The sequence below is a fragment of the Agelaius phoeniceus genome, chromosome 9 (assembly GCF_051311805.1).
Source record: "Agelaius phoeniceus isolate bAgePho1 chromosome 9, bAgePho1.hap1, whole genome shotgun sequence".
Lineage (NCBI taxonomy): Eukaryota > Metazoa > Chordata > Aves > Passeriformes > Icteridae > Agelaius > Agelaius phoeniceus.
This window is the reverse complement of record NC_135273.1, coordinates 18,368,797-18,388,476: the sequence shown is the minus strand read 5'-3', so window position 1 is coordinate 18,388,476 and position 19,680 is coordinate 18,368,797. Positions and strand designations below refer to the sequence as shown.

Sequence of the window (19,680 nt, the reverse complement as noted above, 5' to 3'; positions counted from 1 at the left end):
CTCACTTATTCACTGTACAACTGCAGTTCAACAGAAGTGCAGTAACTTATGTAAGCTACAGCCACTGCCTTAACCACGAGGCCAACCCTTCCTCACCCTGTTGTGTGCCAAGTGACACCAGCCCTGGACTTGCACTCATCCTTCACAAGAGCCTCTTGCTCCTGAGCATGCCTCTGGCTGCCAAAGACATGGACAGGCTGCTGGTATGACCTGGGTGCAGACAGGCAGCATCCATCCCCAAAGTCTGTGAATTCCTCTTCCACAACAGGAATAACACAGTCCTGGCACAAGTGAGGGGTAATGCAGTATATGAGCTTCTTGTAGGACAGGAAATTCATTAGTCACTGATTACATGTTTCCAGCTGCAGCTCTCAACATGTCCTGGGAACTGTGCATTAGGACATTGGTCCCACACCACAGAAAGGGAGCTTTTGTCCCCCATGCCATGTCTGCTAAAGCAGGAATAAATATTAGAGATGCCTATGTCCTTTAAAAAAAGAAAAAGTAGCAAAATGGGAGCTAAATGCGTCACATTTTCATTAAAAGTGACAAAGTGAGATCACCTACTGTGGCAGGCAATGTCTTCATCTCTTTAATTTTTCAGCAGCTTATAAAGGTGAAAAGCAAAGGGAGGAAAGCCCCAGGACCAGGCAGCAGCCACTGATAACTACAGTCTGCAGGAGCTTGGTGCTGCCTTTCCAGCCCCCCCTGTGGCTCTGCCAGTTGTTGCACGGGTGATTACAACACATCTCCAAGCAAGAGGCAGGGAAGCCTATTAAAAGCCATGACTGGGTCTGGAAGAGAAGTAATTGGAATAAGCTGCAAATAGCAGCAGCACGTGGGCAGCCAGCGTGGCATGACAGGTGGGTGCTGCCATCTCCGTGGGCTGCTGACCACCTGTAAGTAGCAGCCAGAGAGTAATTATTAGTCATTAATAATCCATAAGCTTGGTGTCCCAAATGCCTGGCAGAACACTAAACCTCACAGCTGTAAGGAAGGTAAATCTGTGTTCTCATGATTATTTTTGTTGTTAGGAAAACTAAGGCACATAGATGTCATGGTCAGCGTTACAAGTAATCACACAAAATTTGAGGGTAATCAGACCTTCTGAGCTTTAACAAACCTATCAGACTAAGAGTGATCACTCTGAAAGGGATGCATAGAATAAGGAACCCACATATTCCTAATTTCAAAGGCTGCTGTTTAAAGTTCCAGCTTCTCTGCCATGTTCCAAGTCACATCGTAACTCAAGGGTGAGAACTTGAAAGGACCCAGAAGTTCTGGTGTCTACAATGACAAGCAGCTCATAGTTTGTGACATACTTGGCTGCACAGCAGCCTGCTTCTAGTCCTGTTCCCCAGGAAAGGGCTTTACACATACCAACCACAGGGTAGTACCACTAAGGCATTGCTTTTTACTAAGTAAAGTCCCAGGGGTATACAAGGGGATGGTGACTGCAAAATCCAGTCTACACTCCCTGTTGCAGCTACAAAATTTTCAGTGAAAATAATGAGATCACATTTTAAGTCTTTAAAGTAAATGATCAATTCTGCCTGAGGGGAAAAATGTTGGGTTTTTAGTCAAGGACTTTGGCAAACCGAGCCTCTAAGAATTTCCTGCATCAATCAGTACATGCTGAGAGGCAAACTGGAATGGAATTGCTGAAAGCAGCAACTAACAGACCATTGGAAAGCACCTCCCCTTCCTCTCTGCTTACACTGGGGCTTTCAGTGTTTACCTGCTGCCATTGGGAATACTCCCCTTCTGAACCATGAGGCCAAGGCAAAGCTTGAAACTCACCCTCAACACAGGGTATTGACAACCTGCCCTGCCAGCTACTGGGGTTTGTTTGTATGAAATATTTCAAGATAGCCAGATTAATATTTCCCAAACTCCAACCTTCACAGCAGCTGCTGCAAGCTCAGGACCAAGCTCAGGAGGACACACATCACCAACACAGTGATGGGAAAGTCTTCAAGAAAATCTGAACACCTTGAACAAAACAGAGCCCAATCTGGCCATGTGGACAGTGAGATACTCCTGTGGCTGGATGAGCAGTGTCCCCACCTCAGAGCTGTCAGTCCCTTTCTTGGGCCAGAAGAGTGACTGCTGGTCCTGTAAGACACAGATTTCTGAGCAAGGATGGGAAGAAAGCCTAGCTCTAAGGGATCCACCACTGTGGCAGCAGCACAAATGCCTATAAAGGCTTCACCTTTGTACATCCCAGCAAGGCAGAAGGCCCAGCAACCCACCACAGAGCCACAAGTCCTTTTTTATCACTTCTCTCCTCTGCTGATGCTGTCTGAGAGCTCAGCAAAACTCCATGCCACAAATAACAGCCTAGCTGCTAATGATGGGGTAGAGCTAAGTGTGTTTATCCCTTGTTGTCCCATCCTGGTGCAACAGAAATTCCTGCTAGAGGTGACCTGAGGAAGTCAAGTGAGAGGGATCCTGTGACCCTTTACTGAGGAACTTGCCAAACTAAAACATTTCAGTGCTGGTGCTATGATATGAATGATACACTCTTGAAAAGAGACCAAGAGGAGGAGCTGTCTGTAAGAGCCAAGCAAAACACTGTGGGCACTCAGGAGAAGGAGCACCAGAGCTCGTGCCTGCATGGTTTTCTCTAAATAGGCAGTTCCAGAAAGCTACTGTGATTTTCACTAGGATTAATACAGTTCTATTAGTACAATCCTGCCTAATACTGATGAATCATCCATCCTGAGATCCATTTCTTGATAAGTTCATGGAAGACATGAGCCAGGGCAAGGGAACTCTCAGAGCTTCAGCTCTGCAGCAAGGCCACAGCCCAGAGCACGATGCTACCAGCAGCTCAGGTCCTGCAGTGTGAGAGGACAGGGCTAACCTGGGGACCAACCACTGCTCCCAAAGACAGGAGTGCAGGGAATCAGCCTGTCTCATCAAGGGAAAGGGCATGCAGACATGAACTGAGAGAGAAAACCAGGAAGAAACCACAGAAGGAAATGGAAGGCAATGTCTAGGGCAGGAGACCAAGCAGGGCACAGGTAAGGAAAAGAGCAGGATGGGGAATGGCAACAGGACCATGATGAAGGAAGAAAACTAGATGGATGGACAGCTATGAAATGACCTTAAAATTAAAAAAAGGGTGCACTTAGACCCCACCAAGAACTCTTTCCCCTGTTCCCTCACCCCAATCCCTCAAAACCACACAAGCCAAAGCAACCTCTCACTCCAAGATCACCCTAGACTCCTTGGCCTGTGGATGGCAGAGCCTGGAAGAACACCATCTCCCCAGCTCCACAATAAATGCCCTGCCTGCTGCCAGCACAGCTGGCCAAGGAGTCACCTCGTCCTGCCTGGGCTGGGGCAGAGCTGTGCCCTTGCTCCCGGGGCTGCCAGAGCTCTGTGCTGCCCATGCTCCCTCCCAGCTCTTCACCCACCATGATGAGTGTGCACCTGTGTGTGTGCTCACATTTACTGACCTGCACGTACAGGTGGATTTATACACATCCCCCTGCAAAAACCCAGCTTACAAGGAGTCAGTTATCCACTGAGAGACTGCTACTAGAGATGTTACTCAAAGAATAAATAATAAACTTGTTCCTTTCTGTGCTAGGTTCTCTCCATGAGACACAGGCCTGTGATGTTTTTTTCTTTAACAGCAGAAGGCTGTCTAGTTGTATTCTTGTTTCACTTTCAATATTCTTCAGCCTTAGTTAATTTCACAGGCCAGAGAACAGAGATGATTCTATGATTCCACTGGATCTGGCTCAATAGGATTCTTTCCACCCTATTTCCCAGATGTACATTTGATTTTTCTTATGTTATCCCTGATACAATAATCCTTCAGCTTGATGTTTTACATTGCCTCTTTTCAGCCCCTTGTTCTCCCCACAGCAGAGCTGGAAGGCCAGGAACTGAGGATCCCTGTTCTGAGCCAGCCCCCTGCACGTTTCTTGACCATGCTGGCTAACAGAGGCTCTGTTGTGCTCTGCACTGATAGAAATGTCCCAGCCAAGAGAGTGAAAGGCAGAGGACAGATTCATATTATACAATGTTAGTGCTATCAAAATACAGCTGGACCTAAAGAGCCTATTCAGAAGCTCTAGATCGTGCTTAAAAAGTAAATAAGGTGTCTCAAGCGCAGCTGCCTTGAAAATGCAGCTTAGTGAAACATTTAAGACCATTTTAAAAAGTAGTATGAGAAGCTGGGTTTGTTCTCTTGGTTTCTTTATGTGCCAAAATTAAAATGGATGAGATTAAACTTTAAATACTGATGCAGCATGTTTGGTTAATGACTAGACAAATGGCATAATATTTTGTCAAAAGCATGAGACATGCAACTTACTGCCCTAGCTGATGCAAATTAGAGCTACTTTTAAAGTCTGTCATTAGGTGTGAAAACTACCCAGGCAAACAAGCCTGGGCATCTGCACCAGTCCTATCCCCAAAAAAGCACTTTATGAACCCTATTGCTGTAACTCTATAATCCCCTCACCTGAGAGCCAGGGTGATGAAATGTATGGACTCTGCCCACGGGGGAGAGAGAGATGCTGTTGTGTCTGCTTAGCTCTCATGTTACACAGAACCATTGCAGAAAGCAAAACCTTGATGGTAAAACAGCTTAAAGCAGCAGCACTCAATTCTTAGGGAGTTGTCCCCTCAGAATAACAAAACAGAGACAACCATAACAGTGCCAGGCTCACACAAACTGTGAGAGCTCTGAACCAAGCTATTGCCAGTGACCCAGGGACAGTACACAGACATCTTTGTGGCTCTGAAAAGCACAAACTCCCTGCTGCCTCCCAGGAGGAGTCTACTCCTGACCTACTTTTGGGCAATAGATTTCACCAAGGCAGGACATACTCCTTGCCTATGTGTAGGAGATGACTGAGAAATGTGTCTGCACACAATTCAACCAACTTGTTCTCCATTAACCTTGCTATGATTTGTTTATTCATCATCTGTACAGTTTATGATTTTGCAATAATCATTGAACTCCATTATTAAATCCAAGAAACATTAAAAATGTTTAGTTTTTAGCTTTAGGGCATTGTGAAAAGAGACAAGCTTACGAAAATAAAAGAGATGGGCTGATTGTGAGAGAAGAGCATTGCTGCTACTTCCAGAGGAGTGATGCCAGTGCTTTTGAGATGCCTTACCTTATCCCCTGGCTGTGGTCTCATAAGAGAGACTTGGTCATAGCCTCGTCGAACCAAAGCCCACAGTGCATCAAGTTTACCCTGCAATTAAAAAAAAAGGAGACAAGATATGACCAAGAAATGTGGTAAAAATAGCATGAGATTCAACAGCAGATGGGTTGGTACAGCTTTTCTGCATTAATCTGTCTGCACACACACTGGTCCTGTACACTTTATCTGGACAACCAGAAGAACCCCAGTGGGGCAATACCAAATATGCAGTGAGGATGAGAGTAGATTAATGTGAACAACTCCCTTAAAGAGGCACAATTAGACAGGTGTTACTTTAAAGCACTCATCTAAGTGTTACAAAAGGCAGAACAAAAGTACAGTACAGATGGGAAGAGAACTGAAGCATGGATAAACAGCCAGAAGAATACCTGCCCAGGCAGGCTTTAAAACTCACAGATGCTTTCCAGAAACATTCAAGCACTGTTCAATTGATCTGTGAGTAAGCAGGGGAAGGGGGAACTCATCCCACAAAGCACTGTTTTGGGACATGGCCATAGATTCCTGGGATGAGCAGGGTATGCTGCAGCCTTGACTGTGCTAGCCCTCCAGCTTCCTTCTCTGCAAGCAGAGGTTACAGCTCTTCCCTGCCTTTAGGGTTGTGTGAGGATACATACATTAAAAGACATTGAAACACCAGATATTATAATGACATGGGAGAATTGAGGATGAAAATATGGGGAGACTGAGTGACTTGCCCAAAAACCAAACACTGTCTTGTGGTTGAACTAAGGGGAAACAGATCTGCATCCCAACCCAAGCCCTTAGCCACAATGCAGTCAAAGCAAGGACAGTGCCCTTTATCTGATCCTCTTCTATGCTGCCTTGAGATGGCAGAAAACAGCATCTGCCCTCCCTAGGGTTCAAGAGATCTGCTGTGGCAGCCCAGGCAAGAGAACCTGAAAAGACAGTGTGAGCTGAGGAAAGGAAGATCTCTGCTTGGGCCCTCTAATCTTCTCAAAAAATTATGGCAACACAGTGCCAAGTGAAATACACATTCCAAAACCAGGCAAAGGTGAGAATTAATGGCCACTTTTCTAAATAGGCTCTCTCAGCTCTGCTGAAAGAAAGGCTGTGCTAAGAAAGTGGGATACAGGATCTTACGTGACACAAGAGACTGCTAAAATGGAGGCTCAGACACATTACCTTGATTGGAGTGTACCATTTTCGCTGGGAAGGTGGTTTTCTCACATGGGGCTTCTTTGGCTTGGGTTCCCACGGCTCATACTCCTGTTCTGGCAACTTAATAATAGCATTTTTGGGTTTCTCCAATTTTGCTCCTTCCTCCGTTGACCCCTTGTCTCCCCATCGTACCTGATGTCAGGAGAGCACACTGTAAGGAGACACTTCAGCAGTCCCCACCAGAAGGTGGTTCCCACAGGTATTAATCCAGTTCCCATCAGATGACCAAGTGCTACCAGAATCAAGGCAAATTTATGAAAGCACCAAACTCCTACCATAATCAGAAATACACACTTAAGAATAAAACAGTCTCATTCAAAAACTGCTGGAACTACCAGCCTTTTCACATGTCAGCAATCTAAGGCGTTGTGGGAATTCACAGCATCTGGGGCAGGTGAGAATCATCAAGGTTGGTAGGAGCTCTAAGATGACTGAGTTAACCCAGCACCACTAAACCATATCTCAAGTGCCATATCCACACATCTTTTCAACACTTCCAGGGATGGTGATTAGACCACTTCCCCAGACAGCCTGCTCCAACTCCTAATCACCTTTTCAGTGAAGAAATTTTTCCCAATATCTAATATCTTAATACGTGGTTTTGTTGTCTGACTTAGCTCAAACAGAAAGGTGACTCTACATTCAAGAACAATGTATGATCCATGGTGTCAGTCAGCATACATTCTCAGCATCAATGATAAGATTCTTCCAAGGAAAATGGTTAAGGATATTAAGATGCAATACTTCATCTGCAGTCCTGCAGGAAGTTGCTGAGAAGCCTTCCCTTCCACAGAAACCAGGCACTGCACAGACAGCACCCTCAAATATAAAACCAGAGTAGCTTTGCCTGAATTTCCTCTGACAAGAGAATTGGTTGCAATTACACCAAACTGCACTGACTCATGAGATTAAAACTTCTTTTGGTGCTTATCTCATTTCTAAACCTGCAAATTTTCTCTGTCTCTTAATGCTAGATTAATTTAATTATTCATGCAAATGATAGCAGCTTGCTGCCTGTTACTTGGACAGCAGGTGTGAATTAGGTACACAAGCCCTGATTAAATCCTGGACTCCGGTCCTCTTCAAGAATCACATGAAAACACAGTGGAACAGTTTTCAATTAAATGTGCTGGGGTTTATAACACAAAAGAATAAGCCAAATACCTCCATCCTCTTAATCCCACCAACACCTCGGCCTCCATAATAAGATGCATCCACGGTTGGCCACTTCTTCTTTGGCAATCCATCTTCATCATCTGAGTCCTGTGGGAAACACAGGGAGATATTAATGCTGCTCTCACATAAAAAACATAAACTGTGGAAAACAGCTGAACATCCTATGGTCCAATCCTTGGATATCTGACTTTGTATATTGTGCTTATTTGCTGACAAAAACCAAGAAAGTCTCTTGTCTCTGCAGCTGCAATTTTAACTAGGGAAGCCAGACAGGATTGCCTATTCCTCTGTCCACGCTGCTTTTATTTACTCAAATATGCATTGAGCTCCAAAATCTCCACTGATTTGTACAGAAAGGCAAAGTATAGATGAATTGTACATATACTGGCTTGCCACTGTGCTATGCAGAAAATGCAGTGATGAGCTAGCCCAGAGAAATAATTTCTTAATTGCACTTTTAGAACTTAATGTCACCTAACAGAGGAAAAAAAAGTGACCACTGTTGAGTTTTCTAACATGTGCATCTGACCGTTTCCTCATGGCAGCTGTAACCAGTAATTCTACACTATTTGATGCTTTGTGGAGTCTGGCTCAAGTTGTACAATTTGAAAAAGGATTCATACAGGAGCATCTCACAGTTGTTAGGGAGATCAGAACCAGAGCAATCATAAAGACATAAAGATTCTTTTTCTGGAACATGCGAGAGTCTGAATCAGGAATTAACTTCAGGTTCATTTTTCTGTTCTTGCCTAACTAAAAGCTGGCAAATGGTCCTGGTTCAACAAGCCTGGGAACACATCTCTAGCTCTATCATCTTGAGCCAAGAGATGTGACTGGGATTTCTCAGACTCCATATCATTACACCAAGTCAAGATACCTGAAGGTCCCAGCCTAACACTCTCCAAGTACACACATAGCTGAGGAGAGGGCACAACAAACCTCCTACAATATTTCCTTCATTCCTCAAATAACTGTACCTCATGATTACATGCAGACATGCATGCTATTCTTGGACTGGCCATGCACAGTGCTCTCTTCTACTGTTCCTCAGTACAAGTATGCTTCTAGAAACACTACCTGAACTTATTTTTTATTTAAAAAAACCCCAAAAATTAACTAAAAAGCCAAATACGGTAGAGAGATGTAAATTACTGTTACATCACTACATGGCATTTTCACAAAATTGCCCTACATGTTTCTATTGGAATGGAAAAGGAATGAAGAGCCCAAAAGACAATAACATCTTTTAGAAACCATGCTTTAGTTTTTGTTTGTTTGTATTTACCTCTTAGATTATGCCTTGGGGAAAGGTTTTTCAGTGGCCTCTCAGCTACAGTTCAATAGGTCAGTTCCTCCAACAAATTCTTTAGTATGGCCAGGCAAGACCAGAGCTGACATTTGCATTAACAAGTAAGGGGAGTTTGAGTTTGGGGTTTTTATTATTGTGGTTTGGCTTTTTGGTGTTTGTTTTACCTTTTTTTTTTTTTTTTGTTCATGTTATTTTGTTTTATCCTAAATTAAGAAAATAAATATACAATGAAGGTATTGTGGTTTGTGTTGGGTTTGGTGTTGTTTCAGTAAGCTTGTTTTTTTGGAGAGTACAACAAATACACAAATTTTATCACATTTCATGCCAATCTAAACCAGTACCCAGTGAACTGCATCAGTGTTTTAATATTTGATTTCACTGTGAACATGATATCTATTTATGATACTCTGCCTCTTCCATGCAATGTAACACAGATTTGAAGTGTTCATGTCTAACAGCTCTTACTGCTGGCAAGCCTGATTCTAGCAGGACAGAGCCAACAGTAACAGCTGATACTTTTCCAATTGATAAGGGATTTATACCAAATCCCCTACACTGAACACACAGCAAAGCAACATTAACAGCTATCACATGGAAATCTAATGCTTGTGCTTTAGAACTAGTTTTACACACCTATATTCAGTTTAACAGTAGCAATACTGCACTGTGTCAGCTGCAGGGCAGGCAGGTCACCATACCTAGAGAGCCTAATAAATACTAAATGAAATGAAATTCATCACTCAGTTACAATTATTACAATGCATGATTATTGTAACTCATGCTGGATGAAGACAAGGCCAAGAAAAGGGATGGATAACATCTGTATTCTGTGGTGTTCCTAGAGGCCTACATCAGTTCATTCTATTTGACTGCATTTAAAATTGCAAAGCATCTGGAATTTCTGCAGGGCTGTGATGGTCTCTGAAACCTCCTTCAAATGCAGCATGGCTGCAACTGCAGGCTTTGTGATAGCACTAACCCCAGCATGAATTCTGGTGTGCATTCTGAAGTTGAATTGTCACAGTGCTGCTGCTCAGGACAAGTAGCAGGATCACATACACGCCAGTGGTTGCCTCTAGCAGCCTCAAAACAGCAGCTGTGGTTGCCTCCCTACACTCATGCCAAGTTACAGTAAGTTAACAGTAAACTATAAGCTTCTCTTGTGGGTTAGGCAAGTATTTTTCCATTATTTCATTGTCTCTGCCTAGGAAAAAAATAAAGGCAGGCATAGGTTTTCTCTGGAGGTGCTTTTATTTGCTACTATTATTTTCATGGAACTAGTATGGTGAAACTAAACTGAGGTCAGGGTCAGTGAGTGACTGTCCCCAAAAGAGCTAAACACAATCCTGCCTCACACAACTCAAAACCTAAATGGAGAAAGGCTAAATGTCCTTCCAAAGGTCACTCTGCAGAAGAGCCACAGCCAGGGCAGGCTTTGTCTCCCCTCCTGCAGCAAAGCCACAAGAATGTGGCCTTTGCTGTCCTTTTTTCCAGCTGCCAGATTGTTCCTTACTACCAGTCTGGGCTAAACTCCTGCTAAGAACAATGGCAGCAGTTTACTGGAGGAGGGACAGCTGTCAGCACAGCTTGAGAAGCAGAGATTTGCTTACACACCTGTTTGATGCACAGCAGAAGGAACAAAATACCGTAGGAACTGCTGGCCTGTGGATTTTTGAGCTATGCAACTGTTTTCACCCTGGATGGAAGCAGTTTTGCTGTATGTCTATAAAGAGGCCAGGAGGCAGAAATAACTGTCCTGACCCAGAGCACTTCCTCTCACAGCCTTCAGGGTGTCATTAGGACACCTACAGGGCTGACATTCCTGGGCAGCATGGCACACTACAGTGGCTGCAGCAGTGCCACAGCTCAGAAATAGCACACTTACAGGCTCTGGAGGTGGTGGTGGAGGTGGCTCCTTGATCACCTGCAATAAACAAACAATGGAGAAATCTGAGACAACAGTAGGGTTCATCCTTCTCAATACTATGTCCTCCCTGCTTTCTTGCCCGTGTCACAAATGAGTCACTCTGCTTCATCCCTCCCCATTCAATCCTTTCATTAGCCCCACAGAAAATGAGACCAGATGAGATGAAAAATACCATATAATTACCAAGTTAGTGCAAAGATATTATTTTAGAATCTGCAGCTCCTCTGAATAAATTAAGAAACCTCAACCAACAAAATGCAAAAAAACCCCTAACTCTTGTCTTTAGAGGACCCTAACAGCTTGTGCACACATCAGTAAATCAACTCCATTACACTTTTATGCAGCAGGTTTCAAAGCTGGTCTGAAGGAGGTCTTGATCCCTACAGAAATTTAAGTCACATCCATGAGCTTATTTAAAATTCTCATTCAATTAAAAGTCACATAGGCCTTGAAACAATCAAAAACCCAGACAAGAGTAACTTCAACATGCATTTTAAGCAAATTGTTGAATCAGGGCTTTACAAATGTGGCAGTTTTTTAAAGCAAGGTTAACCACCCACCCCAACACTTTAACCGTGCTTTGGCAGAGAATAGATGAAATCAAGTCAATAGAATAAAAAGACTGTACTTACCACTGTGCAGCAAAGGGGCCAAAACCACCACAGAAGAGCCAGAGCCAGCAGCAGAAAGAGAATCAGAAGAGCAATGAAAAGGATGGTCCCAGTCAGCTGCAAACAAATGATTATTTCTGAGTTACCTTTATATGTCTCAAAGAAGGCAGGAGTCCTGAAGTTACACACTTAGAGTCAGCTTTCCACACTACAAGGTCTCAGATGCCCTATCCTTGGACTGTACTGGGTTCTGAAATGATATTAACTTGAGCTCTGATGTTTAAGCCATTTTTTTTTTAATATACATTGGGAAATGAAACCTCTTCAATGGTAGACTTCCAAAATGTGAGAAGAGGTTCAATTCACCAGCAACAGAGACCTCAGGGAACAGGAAAATCTTAGCAGGAAACTAGAGGAAAGCCTGGGGCTAGGAAGATGTGGAAGGAGCTTGAAGAAAGGTCTGTCAATCAGGCTGAGGAAGGAGGAATTGGCTAGAGAGGAAGCTGTAAGAGATTTTCAAAGGATAGGTGGAAGGATAATGGGAAAAAAAGCCAAATTCCAAAAGTGATTTCTACGTGATAAAGTCCATGAGATTCACCTTATTATACTGAAACTTGCTGGATTTCCATGACACCAGAAGCTGATGCTTAGCCCCTTCTTACAACAGGGATTTCCTTCACTATTCTAAGTGCATTTGTTTTTTTCCTCGGACAATGAAAAGGCTGAGGGTGGAAAGCACCAGCTGGTAAGAGCTTTGCAAAGTCTGGGTGAGATCCTGAATGCCTGACTTAGGTGGTACCTAGTTCTCTCTCAGGCCAATTCCTAGAGCTGCCAGGACTGACACATTCAATATGGGACTAACACAAACACAGCTCCTACTCCATGCTTTTAAACAGGTAACCCAGTATCCCACATCTGAGTCACAGCATTGCCATTCCTACTCTGTTCTGTGGCTTTTCATTAACAATGCAACAAACCCACCTGTGTTAGGATATGCTGTTTGCCTCCCCTTCATTTGGCCAGGGAGCAGCTGGATAGCCCAAAAATGTGCCAAAATCCCTGCTCAAACAAGTCCTGTTAGAGGACACAGTACCCAGCTGCAGTTCAGTGCTAAGCCCCCCTCTCTGTCCCTCCCATGGCCCCATGTACAACTAATGCATCTGGAAAGCAGATACTCAAAGAGAAATAAATTCTCAGTAAAGCCAGTTTGCTGAGAAAAGGGTGAGTAAAAATCAAGCATAACTTTAAGAAATATTGCTGCACTCCTTAAAAACAAATCCAAGCACAGTAGCAATGCAGTACCAGTGCTACTATTACTCCAAACACACATTACCTCCTTGTTTTGTAGCCTTTGTTTCCAGACATTGCTTTTCCTGTGCTAACTGCACATATAAATTGCTGAGACATTTGCCAGCAGTAGCTCAGGAGCTGCTGGCAGCAAGAAGCTAAAGAGTCTTCTTTTAATGATTTTAATGATACAAAGCTCCATAGTGAAGCTGGACTTTGAAAAGAAAATAGCAGACTTCATGCAGCTGAACAGAAATAAGCACAGGGGATCACACAGAGGCTTTTGGATTATAGTGAAGATACTTACTGTACAGAAAAGACAGAAGGACCAGCTGGGGAGGAGAGCTGAGCAGGCCAGCTGACTGCCACCCACAGAAAAGGAAACAGGAGGGGAAAGGAAATGGAGGGAGTCTCTAAAACGAGAAGAGTGAAATGCATGAAATTAAGACAAAGTTGGAAACTGAACTGCCCGCCTAGCTGCTTATAGGACAGAACAGGAGTGAGACAGTATTTTTCTATCAGCTGCAAATCAGGCTTCCTGCCTCCTTCACATTCAATCTGCAAGAGGCTGGTCAAAAACTGTCAGATTGACATGACTGAAGATTGGATTCCTCTTTTTATCCTAAGGCTACCAAAAGGAAAAGCTTCCTCCACCCATGCTCTGGCCTTTAGGAACCCTACCCTGGTTAGGGTTGACACTTCAGTCTTCATCAGAAATAAATTACATATGGGTAACTAAATGCATCAGTTAACACTTGTGTTTCACTGCAGACTTGAAAGGTTTTATGGTACCTGAGGTAAAAGAGTGGAATGAAATGTGAAAATATCAGTCCTCAGTATGGAAAATTTGGAAGAAAGTTTTAGCAAAATAGAAATAATCCCATAAAGAAACAAACACATCTCTGCTGTATTGTGTCCCTACAACCCAGGCTGTTCAGCACTCTGGTGTGATATTTCCCACCCTCATTGCTGCAAACATCAGAAAATTAGATTTACAAGTTCCAGTCGCCTCTATCTGCATTCCTGCCCTCCTGTTCTCCAGCTGTCAAAATGGCTAACAATGATTACAAACCAATATGACAGCATTTGGCATAGGCTATAAAAGTCCTTTTGACACTAATAACAATGATACAAACTGCTATCAGGTACTTCAGCCAACTTGATTTAGACCACAAGCACAAGGTCACATATTTAATTACTGTACTTGCTCACACCAGCTATCAGCACTGCCTATTTTTACCCCAAGGCAAGAAAGACAACTCTGTATCTATTAGTCAGTTTCCTAGTTTTGTTTATTTTATTCTAAAAATCAGATTTTGATAAAGGATCACTTCTAGCTGTTTGTCCCTGACACTCTACCTGGTCTTTTTGACCACATGATGCAGGACAGGCATCACTGTCCTTTCTCTCTGTGGCCTTTCCAGATAGTAGTCCAAATAGTTGTGCCTTTTACCCTAAATCCCCTCAGGGACCCCAAGGCTCAACAGTGTTGCTCCCTGATGCTCCTGTGATCATTTTCTCAGGTCTCCTTCTGTTAAGATCCTAGTTTTGAGGATCTTTCTCCTGAGGTAGGAATGGGCAGGGTGCCTCTTACTCTAATTTTTTACTCAGAAAATCTATTATGATCTCTCCACCATCCATAACAATTTGACCTTAAGCAGCCCTGGTGATTTTCCCAAGAGCTGCTGGGATCAGTCAGTAGCAGGCTCAGGTCAGGCTCACTCAAGGAGGCTTTGCCTGGAGAACAACCATTTCTTTCCAGGGTCTCATGGTTCCTCTGTCAAGGCCCATTGGAGTTACTCACACAATGTGTGCTGGTGATGCTGACAGAGCTGGAGATGAACGTTAGCCCGTTGTTCATGCTGACTTGTAGGAAAACCACCCTAGAGCACAAAACAGATATGTTTATTTTTAGTGTCATCTTTACACCCATTGTTACCTTTATTCTGTTTCTGTTTTAACCACTGGTTTATGAGCCTGCATAGATTGTGGGTCCTGTTGAGTCTGGGCATTTTCACGGCCTCAGGCACTTACCTGCATTTGCCTCCCTGCTCACCCAGGAGCCAACCTTTTTATGTTACCTTAGTTGAGCTGGGACATATGCTTTTTATTAAAAAACCCCCATCCCACCTGGGGCAAAGAGCACCAGGACACTGAGTCATAACAGAATGCCTCAGACAATAGCAATACTACTGAACGTAGCTCAAGAAACTTTAAGACTTTTTTATTTATTTAAAGAAACCCTTCTGTCAATGAATCAGAGTGTGTTCTTTTGTTTCCAAGCAAATCCAGAACACCTGCACTGAGATCAAAAAGTGTAAAAACCCTGAAATGCCAGTGAAATTCAAGAAGAATCTTCCCTAGCCATTCTCCAATATCAGAGAAAAAAATTAAAGTAATAATAAAAAAACTTACTAAACCCCACCAAATTAATTTCCTTCACCTACAAATACAAAAGGCAAGGGAAGCATTCACCCATAGCCCCAGTAGAGCATTTAAGCACCCACAAGATCACTTAGGGAAAAGGTAGGTAGGACATTGTGCCATGTCTCCCAGAAGTCTACAGAATTAAAAAGGCTGAAAAATATCAACATTAGACACAGCAGAGCAAAATACAGGAAGCAACATATGCAATAACAACAAAGATATTCAAAGCAAGCATCTCCTTTCCATCAAAATTAAATGTAATTGTCTTGAATGTAATGAACTGTCTTGAAACAGTCTTTGGTCTGAAACAACAGGATATAGGAAGAGAGGAGGAATCACCATTCTGTGATTCTATGATGTGAGGCCATGGTCCAAGAAGACTTTTGGTTAAACTGTGCTGAAGACCCAACATTCAATAGAGCTATGTTGGCTCATATTAGGAAAGGATTTGGCACAAAGGAAATGGCTGCAATATGACACACACACACAAATTTATGACATCTTCACCCAGAAGTCCACCTTCTCAACACATGCTGGAATGCAATACTCACTGTCCAGCATCTTCTATCACTGGGGCAGGGCAAAGCAAGTATGTATCATGAACATAGGTTGGCTTTTCATCTGAAAGGAAATGGAGATAACTCTCAGGGATGAAAAAATTAAACTGTTTCAAGCAGACCACCCCCTTGGGAAGTGCTGACACCAACAACAGCCACAGATGAACTCAATATATTGGCAAGTACCAATACTCCCCAATGGTGCTGATTACAAATCCAAGTACTAGAATAACCATTCATGTTTATGCCAACATGATGCTATCAGGCCAGAGATACCACAGCTAAGAATTGGACATTTATCTCTCTTCCTGAGAGCAGTGATCAGCCATTTGGAATTCAGCTTTGAGCACTATTTATCATGTCTATCTGAAAATTATGTGCAACCTCTACTCACACTGAATAGCCCTCAAGTTACCCAAGGGCTCAAAATTTTAGTGTTCAATTTTTGTCTACCTATGTTCAAATGCACACAAGAAAAGAATCCCATTGTCTGAGCCTAAGAAAAACGAAGGAGAGGGATGGGGTGGAGCTGAAATGGAAAAATACTGGTGTGGGGGGGGGAACCAAACCCAAGAGATGGTTGGTCATTTACAGAAAACAGGCAGAGAGGGTCCGTGACTGATGTTATAATGAGGATGTGCTCTGCACGAGCTGCTGCTTCTGGACCCATCCCCTGTGTGGCAGCATCATCTGTAAACAGCCCACGTATGGTTATAAGGGTTTGGTGCAGGCAGGGTCAACACAAGGGCACACATCTTCCCACCTAAGGAGGAAGCATTCCACTGCTCCAAGATCCAGCAGTGGTAATCCTGACACTTGCAAAAGTCACATCCAGAAAGCCAAGTCCTGTGAATACAGACAGGAGGCCCAGCAGTAATCCTGCACTGCCACTCCACCAAAAGTGTGTAAGCTGAGGCACAAGGGCAGACACACCACTCCAGTGACTGCAGCTTAGCTCTGAATGGCCAGCAAACAGCTGTGCTGCCAGCCTGGAGAAAGAGTGGTCTACCCAAGGGAATAAAGGGCTGATAGAGGCTGCCATCGTATTTATACTCTTGAGGCTTGTTTACTCTTTATGTAGGAAAAAAATTAGCTCAAGCAACAACAGATGTAAGAATTGTTCCTTCATGCTTCACCCACTTCAAGCACACCTGAAGACAGAACTCATTTCCCTTCCATGCAGAGATAAGGGAATGGAAATCAGTGATATGTTTTAGGGAGGGAAAAAAAGGCATCACAGATCAGTATCTCATCACAACATCTGTTGCAGATTTAACCCAAGGAAAACAGCATGGATTTGGAATGGAATCAGAGTAACTTTCCTCCTGACTATTTCCAGGCCCAGGTGAGCACTCTGTGTGAAGCCCAGTCAAGCTGCTAATGATTGGGATCAGGGCAGAAAAAGCAAAGAGTCTGTCTAACTGATAAACCACAAAAAACAAATCCTGGTTAAAGCATATCTGTAAGCGGAATAAATGCAAGACCACCAGAGCTGTTTGACTGCAGCATCAACATAGACAACTGGGATGGGAAATGAAGGAGCAATTCATGTGTTCCCTCTTGTAACTTAATTCACTGCTTGGGAAGGCACCAGCCTGGCCACGACAGCATATGAAAGCCTCTACTGTGCTCAGGCCACAAGGGCAGCATATACGAAATAGGAGCAGAGGTCCTCCCTCCACACCATATTTCACTCTGCCCAACACACACAGCTTCTCAGGAATGAGAGAGGACTACTGAGAAACTGGGCACTCCACCTTTTTTTGGCCATTCAGTCCTTTGCCTGGTTGCTAAGACAGCAAACAAAAGACCCTGTTCAGCACAACAGTGACAGGGGGTTTCCATGTTACAGTCACTGTGATGGGACCAGCAACTGGTGTCAGAGAGGAGCAGAGTGTGCCTGGGAGGCCTGGCTTTATGGCAGTTGTCTCCTGAACTGGTGACTAAAAACTCTGAAAGCACCACCAGGGGATCAAGATAGCAATATTTCTTTTTACTGCAGATGGACAAGGAAATAGGAGCTTCCATCTTAAAACCTGATCCCCAGTCCTCTCTTGCTGCGTGCAGCACCCACATGGATCACTGCAACAGTGCTAAGGTCACCGTACAGCCCCATGTCCCATGTAAGTGCTCACTACCCAATGCCCACAGGTCACTGCATGGAACAAGGATGAATTTCAAGCTCCTTTTAAGTGCACACCTCTACCCCAGCTCCCTCTCACATCTGCTGCAAGGACTCCCCTTAACATGGACGAGAACTGGCCCATGGCCTGCGAGGTGACACAGCCACAGGGGTCACTGCAGTCCTCCAGCCTGCACACTTACTGATAGTAAGGCTGTCATTGAGCTTGAAGCTGCAGAGCACCTGGTCGATATTTCTCGCATGATAAAAGCCGTTGCCTCTCACCACAACTTGAAAGGATTCTGTAAGCAAAAATATAGAAGATTTATGATTTATTTATGAGAAATAACTCAAATACAGTTTTTCTGTTCAGAGTGACCCCAAATTAAAACATGACAGTTGCTGTTCTCTGCCCTGTGCCTGAAACAAAACATCCCCACAGACACTGCCTCTATTCAGCAGCAATGTCCAAGAGTGCTGCAGTGGCATTAGTGCTTCAGAGTCTTCTCTTTGTCTCAAGTCAGCTTCCACAAGTGTAACACACAACTGTAATACTTTAAAAGTGCCACAGCAAAACTAAGTCTGACTTGACTGATGTCATCTCATGGTTGCTCCGTGGCTTTTGGGACCTTTGCTAACCACCTGTACCAGTCCTTCCTCCTAATCCTCATGGCAGACGGCACCAGACTTTCAGCAGAGCTCTCTCTGCTCAGGAAGATGCTGACAGAGAGAATTCCAGTCCCAAACCTCCTGTGACTCAAAGCTCTAACAACACAACAGTTTGCTATTCTTCCCTCCCTTTACAGTGCACAGGTGAAGCCAAACACACAGCCACAGTCCCCTTTCTGCTAGGGTGAGCCTGAATTGCCAAACTAGGCACAAGATGCACCAGGAAGGGACATGGCCAGGGAAACTTCCCTCTAGGACACAAAAAAGCCATTGTGGCTGCTACACTGACCACAGAGATAAGACCTTTATTGCAGGCAGGTGGAGAGACACGTTACAAATTTGTTCTGTCCCCAGCACGCTTTTGAAACTCCCTTTGACACTGCAGAGCAGCAGCCAGCTGACAGCTGAGATTCCTGGCACTAAGTAAGGGCACAAAGCACTCAAGTTGCACTTTCATGCATGAATTTCCTACTTTAACCAAATCCTCCACAGGGCTCTCACACCAGCCTCTGAGCGGCATTTGAGATCAGCCCAATGTAAGGGGTATAACAGCACAACACAGGAATAATTAGTCCTCAAGCTTCACATTGAAAAACATGAATAAATTACATTGTACGCCATGTAGCGAGTAAAACCATGAACAGGTCTACATGCATCATCATTTATATTTTGATGAACATACTAAAAAGGAGAACAAAACAATGTTGGTAGGATTGAGGGGAGCTGTACATGATTTTTAGTGATATAATATTTGGCTTTTAGCAACATTCCAAGGCACTACCATGTCATTTGTGTGCTTTGGAGGAAGGACTTGTTATTGGAACATACTACATGAGGCCCAAAGGTGGCTGCAATACATTCACAGCCTCATCTGCCTGCACTTCTTATCAAGCTACTGCAAGGCAAGCTAGCACAAGGACGTGGAATTCTCTACTTTTCTGTACAAATAGCTTGTTTCTGTCAGAAACACTCTCACTCATTGCCATTATCACTGTATCGAGATCTAACGCAAGTCCAGGTGAATGGGACTGGGGCATTGACAAATTACAATCAGGCACTGGAAATCCACACTCTGGTTTTCATCGTGGTAACTTGCTCTAGAGCAGGGCTCTGAACTGACAAAAGCCACGTGGGAATCAAGAAGGTATTTTGGGAGGAGAAAGTGTCTACTGGAATGCATTTTGAAATAAAACACGTGCTTAGGTAACTTGTTAAAGAAAA

At 43.8% G+C, this 19,680-nt stretch overlaps 1 protein-coding gene across 2 annotated transcripts in view; it reads right to left on the bottom strand.

The window, feature by feature from the left end:
- Positions 1–19,680, bottom strand: part of ANTXRL (ANTXR like) — a 56,938-nt gene that overhangs the window by 15,572 nt on the left and 21,686 nt on the right. For both annotated transcript variants that reach the window (XM_077183117.1, XM_054637440.2), the window contains 8 exons: positions 17,994–18,092; positions 15,663–15,732; positions 14,489–14,567; positions 11,419–11,514; positions 10,745–10,783; positions 7,539–7,637; positions 6,339–6,506; positions 5,145–5,225 (listed from right to left, as the gene is read on the bottom strand). In XM_077183117.1, coding sequence (XP_077039232.1) covers positions 5,145–5,225; positions 6,339–6,506; positions 7,539–7,637; positions 10,745–10,783; positions 11,419–11,514; positions 14,489–14,567; positions 15,663–15,732; positions 17,994–18,092 — 731 coding nt within the window. The remainder of the gene's footprint in view (positions 1–5,144; positions 5,226–6,338; positions 6,507–7,538; positions 7,638–10,744; positions 10,784–11,418; positions 11,515–14,488; positions 14,568–15,662; positions 15,733–17,993; positions 18,093–19,680) is intronic.